Here is a 5,785-nt window from a genome sequence, read left to right on the forward strand (position 1 = left end):
CCGGATCAATCGACGAAATATGATAAATAAAGCCAATGGAAATTGCTTTATCTCGATCTTTACAAAAGACTGATCTTAGATAATTTGATTTTACATAGGAATTGATCTAAAATTAGGTCTTTAAAAAAAGATCTTTAAAAAGGAAATGTCTTGTGGAGATTGTAATGTACATCAAATATCAAGACATTATCCGTTGAAGTTAAATATTTAATTCTATCGACATTATCTTGTTAGATATTCATCACTTTGGAAGGCGTAATTTCTCTTCTTGTTTTATCGTTTCACTTTGATCATCGTTTTATCATTTGGCCGTTTCGACATTCGAAAACTATCAAGAGGAGAGATTACAATCTGTGCACATTTCTGTTACCATATATTTATTGATGTAAATACAGCTTTCACTTAATATACTGGATATTTCAAAAAATTTAATTATTGATTTAACGCACCAAGAATTGCAGAGGCCTACATAGACATTTTACGTTTTATTGATTAATTCTATCGACATCTAAGATCTGATGCACATAATAATGTATGTTGTAAAAATAGTCAATATTTTGAAAATAATTAATTGTTTAATATGAATTACTTATTAAAGTGCGCATGAATTGAATTAAAAAAAATTTTTTTAACATGATTTAATCTCTATGTATCTGATTATCGGAATATAAACTGATATCGATTACATATAAATTTTATGATTTATACGTTATATATTTTTATCGAACTTTTTCACAAATAAATAGGTTATATACTTTGAGAGAGAGAAAAAAATATGTTTTGTATAATATTTTGAGTCTTCAGGAGATGTTGATCCGTCACTGATTCCCCCACTTGTCATTCTTGCTTGCGGTAGTAGAAGCGCACTTCGCCACGTTATGTGTGTATCTCACAATCTTTCCTGTTCCACTTCCATCGTTATACTCATAGTTATCCTTGTCACCTGAGTAATTACAAATGCCGACATTCTTTTTTGTCAATTGCTCTTTTTAATATGAAAACTTTTCACATACATGCGTTCGATAATGTTAAATTTCAAATTACAAAGTATAGAAGAAAATTATAATTTTTTGTGTTCTTAAATTTAAAATAAAAATAATTGCAAAATGTCTAATTCTCGATCGTTTTAAAACGTAGCATATAAAATTTTATAAAAATTATATATAAAAATTAAGTACATAAAAATATATAACATTTATTTAATAGATTAAATTATTTATATATAAATAAATAATAAATTATTTATTCTATAATTCTTCGCTATTTCCCAATGTATTCTCGAACCAATTTCTTTTTAGTTTCTCTTTTTATTAAATTTAGCGCTCACTCACTCGTAACAAAACTTGTGAGAAAAACTGGTTAATTAAAATCGTATGCACGCTAATTGCCAGAATAATAATCGCTCGACATTTTATAAAGCATTTCCAACGTTAATCGCACACAACACTTATTTTATTATATCAAAACGGAAGATCGACGTAAGAAAGTACGATCGCACGAAATTATATCTTTGTTTTTTATTCCTGCATAGGCTACACTAGAATTCTCTTTCTTGCTTTTGCCAAATATTGAACATATATCTAATTCACTTTAAGTTCCAAAAGTGTACACTATAATTCAAACACAAAAAAACAGACTCTATTGTGATTTACTTGAGACATTAATGCTGATTAATGCTGTGCAGACACAAGTTTTCGTTGTATAATTGTTGCATATAATAAATAGTATTTTTGAGGTGTTTTCTTCAGAACTACCAAAGGGTTATCGCCGTGTCGTGATTCATTATTAATGCCAACGTTTCATGAACCTTGTCGTTTACTTCATCAGTAATTTGTTTGTCCTTGTCTAACTCACGTAATAATATAGAAAAGAACTATAAAAACGTGAATATTACCTTACGAAGTTTGATACACGAAAAAAGTTGGGGTATCCACTCTCAGGTTTCTCTCTGATAATAGTAGTATGTGTGAACTACAAATTTTCAATACTCGCAGTCACCCATGAGATACTATTAAAGATCGCTGATCTTATTATGAAGTATAGTGACTGAAAAAATTTAAGTAATTAAGAGTAAGAAATTGATAATATAGTACTAATTTTGATTTGTTAGTTTTGTAGACATTTACATATATTTAGAATTCAATAATACTCGATTTTTATTTAAAATAATTGTTATTTTAATGTTATCATCCGAGTTAGAGTATCATTCCAATTATCAGAGATGATAACTGTAGAAAAAAAAATTATATTTATGCAGCATTTATATAATAAAAAATTATGAATTTACTAATGTATTTGGTGTTATATCTAAATATTTATGTTAATAATCGCAAATTTATATCAATTATTATCAATTGTCGATAATGTCATTATTCTTCAATTACCTTCGGCTCATTGAGGCCAAATGCTTCTTATGGAGAATTATCGACCGATTGATAGCGACTCTTCGTTGCTCTGCGTCAACACGTTAACCTGTCTATAGTGATTTTACTTGAAAGAAAATAGTTTTTTATTAAATAATAAAAAATGGGCAGCGGTGATGATGAAGCGCCTAACATCCAGTTTAAGAAGAAGAAGAAGAAACCTTTAAGGAAACGCGAAGTTTTTTCAGATGATAATGACAGCGAGGGGGAAAAAATGTCCCTCAGGTAAAGATTGTACATATTCTATTTTTAACTAAACATAAGCAACGTGGAGGATTTGACGCGTGATTAGGAAAAGACTTATTTCAGGGAAAAGGTTGAGGAGATGAAAATCATTCAAAAACTCCGCGAGAGGCCGGCTGGTGTCGATGTTGTTGGTTTGGCTCTCGGAGAAAACGTTGCATCTGATACCATAACGGTACATACATAAAGTCTGTTTTTTATTTCTGTATTTTTTTAACTGCACACGATGCAATAAATTGAAGTGAAATAAACGTATATTTGCTTTACTTCAGATTATTGTACCATATGCATCAGTTTAGAGAATAAAAAAGAGACCTATACATGCATAATGAAACTAAAACACAATAGACACAGTGCAGAATATGTAATATGAAATATGATCTATGTTAATTTAGTCGGATCCTTTTAACATGAAGACTGGAGGAATGGTAAATATGGCTGCACTGAAAAATACAAAACATAAGCCAAATGATGCATATGAAACTGGCATTGGAACACAATTTAACGCGGAGACTAATAAACGTGACGAAGATGAAGAAATGTATGCATGACAATGTTTGCTTCTTTATTATATTTATTGTTGATGATTAGTCAATTAATAACATATTAATGGTGTTATTTAATCATTGCTTGTTTATATGTTTTATATCAATTTTATATCATTACTTTTACTAGGGTCAAGTACATAGAAGAAGAATTATCAAAGCGCAAGAGTAAAAATAGTAACGATGCAGCGAATGATGCAAATAATGAAAAAGGATCTTATTGCTCACCTGAGGAAGCAGCCTTGCGCGCGGTACCAGAACATTTGAGGCAAAGTTCAGCCAATCGTAGCGAGGAAATGCTTTCAAATCAAATGCTTTCTGGTATTCCAGAAGTTGATCTTGGCATAGAGTGAGTATATTTGTATAATAAAGAATATAAATTATAAATATATTTTACAAGTATGGAAATAGTTCTACGAAGTTGAAACTTCAATCAGTTAGTTATTATATTATGTAATAACTAGTTATTATTAAATTAATTTGTAATATAAGTTTTAAAATGTATAAGATGTAGATATTCTTTACAAACACAATTCATTTTTAGAGCTAAAATTCGTAATATTGAAGCTACCGAAGAAGCAAAACTGAAACTTCTTTGGGACAGGCACAGAAAGAAAGATGGACCCTCACAGTTTGTTCCTACGAATATGGCTGTAAATTTCGTGCAGCACAACAGATGTATGATTCTTACTTTCCTTATTTTTCGTAATTGTATATGAAATGATATGTATGATACTCTTAAATTATTAATTAATTAAACTTATTAATTAGTGTAACTGTCGCATGCATTTTGTTTCTCTAAATTTGAATTCTTCATATTAGACATAAAATTGTAAATGAAATATTTATTATAATTTCAGTTAATATAGAAGACTCAGATTTCCATAAATCACAGCAGGAGTCCGGTGATAAGAAGAAATGCACTACTAAAGAAGATATCCAAGGAAAGCGAAAAGATAACGGAGAGAAAGCAACGGACGATTATCATTATGAAAGATTTAAAAAGCAATTTAGGCGATTTTAAATCAAATTGTATTATTGTGTTATTATACTTTTTAGATATACCTAAATGTGTTGATAATTTCTTACATTTTTTTAATTGCAATTTAAAGTCAAAAAACAATGAAATATCACGTCACAGTTTTATTTTCATTTGCATACACCATTCACATCAAAAGGCTTAAAAAATATTTGTTCTCACTCTTGCTACCTCTTATATTCTGTTAATGATTGACAGTTTTTTGAAAAATGTGAATCTAGTTCTGGATACTTATCGAAATATATTTTTTTGATAATTTTAGGATTTTTCGAAAAACTTGGAAGATATATATTGAAATATAACTGCTATTAATTATTTTATTACTATATAGTAAATAGTAATTATTATTATAGCAATAATATATAGTAATAACTATTATATGTGTAGGCTGCATTCGCTCACGAGCTGTAAGCTTTATTTTGTATTCTTTATTCTTTATCACTCATTACTTGTAAAAGGAAGATAGAATAAAGCTTTCAGAGCATGAGTGTCCAAACTGAACACAACCATATATACTATGTAGTAGTGTTACTATACAGGATGAGGCAATAACTATAACCACCTTGAATATTTTTCAAACTGTGAGAATAAAAGAAAATTTTATCTAATAGAAATTATATGGTACAGAAGCAATTTTATGACGATAAAACACTTTTTTTGGATGGAATAACTTCGAAAAAACTAAAGGTTTCTTTTGTCTTTTAAAATAAAATTATATGATATTTTTTAAATGTAATATAATTCTAGTTATTCGACATATATAAGTATAAAAATCAAAGTATAGAATTATTGTATAAAAAATCAATTTATGAGATATTTTATACTTTATTCTGATATGAAACACATTTGATATGAAATATAAAATATCTCATAAATTATTTTGTTTTGAGTGAGTATACCTTAATATTGCATAGAAAATAAATGCAAATTGTATAACCGAATTGCTCGTTGTACAAGATCTTCCTTATTTCTCATGTCAATTTTCGTATTCAGACGTGTTAATTTTCAATGAAAGAGTCAGGTTTCAAGAAAGAGACATATCGTTATATAATAGATTTCGTAATAAAAATTACATATACATATATAATTATTTATTATATACGTATATAGCATTATCAGCGTGTAATAAAATGAAACGGAGACGCTCTTGGGCGAGCGAGAATCGTATAGTGAGAGGGAGTTGCTCCTACTGCGCTCGAAGGTAGCCGAAACGCCGAGCGCACACGTACGTCACTCGGCTTTTGTGTACGTGGCGTTTCGCGGCTCAGATCTGGTAACACTGTATACAGGGTGTCTCAAAAAAACGGATCGAAACACAATGGGGACATAGATTGGATCAAGGGGAACAAAACAGTTTTGTACCATTTTGCAGTTGACGCAATATTTAACGAGATATTAACGTTTAAAGATAGACGAATACAAGCGTCCGACCAGCCTACTGCTCATGTACTGCTGTCGGCAGGACGGCCTACCATCAGAGATGCCAATTTTGTTACGGTTTACGACATCGAGACTAGCGCCATCGGTCGGCGGCC

At 29.7% G+C, this 5,785-nt stretch overlaps 1 protein-coding gene across 1 annotated transcript; it reads left to right on the forward strand.

Moving 5' to 3' along the window:
- Positions 1 to 2,404: 2,404 nt before the first annotated feature.
- On the forward strand, positions 2,405 to 4,265 carry LOC108728944 (uncharacterized protein C9orf78 homolog). Its single transcript, XM_018457784.1, has 6 exons — positions 2,405 to 2,648; positions 2,733 to 2,841; positions 3,062 to 3,207; positions 3,342 to 3,560; positions 3,756 to 3,889; positions 4,072 to 4,265. Exons 1-6 carry the CDS (start codon positions 2,527 to 2,529, stop codon positions 4,233 to 4,235), a joined length of 894 nt encoding a protein of 297 aa, XP_018313286.1. The 5' UTR covers positions 2,405 to 2,526; the 3' UTR covers positions 4,236 to 4,265.
- Positions 4,266 to 5,785: the final 1,520 nt, after the last annotated feature.

The sequence above is a fragment of the Mycetomoellerius zeteki genome, unplaced genomic scaffold, assembly GCF_001594055.1.
Source record: "Mycetomoellerius zeteki isolate Tzet28-1 unplaced genomic scaffold, Tzet1.0 scaffold673, whole genome shotgun sequence".
NCBI lineage: Eukaryota > Metazoa > Arthropoda > Insecta > Hymenoptera > Formicidae > Mycetomoellerius > Mycetomoellerius zeteki.

Bases quoted from the DNA above. Each gene is read 5' to 3' on its own strand.
- LOC108728944 (XM_018457784.1), top strand. From the start codon at position 2,527: ATGGGCAGCGGTGATGATGAAGCGCCTAACATCCAGTTTAAGAAGAAG. The intron at 3,561-3,755 runs GTGAGTATATTT...ATTCATTTTTAG, and splicing joins GAAGTTGATCTTGGCATAGA to AGCTAAAATTCGTAATATTG. The intron at 3,890-4,071 runs GTATGATTCTTA...TTATAATTTCAG, and splicing joins TTTCGTGCAGCACAACAGAT to TTAATATAGAAGACTCAGAT.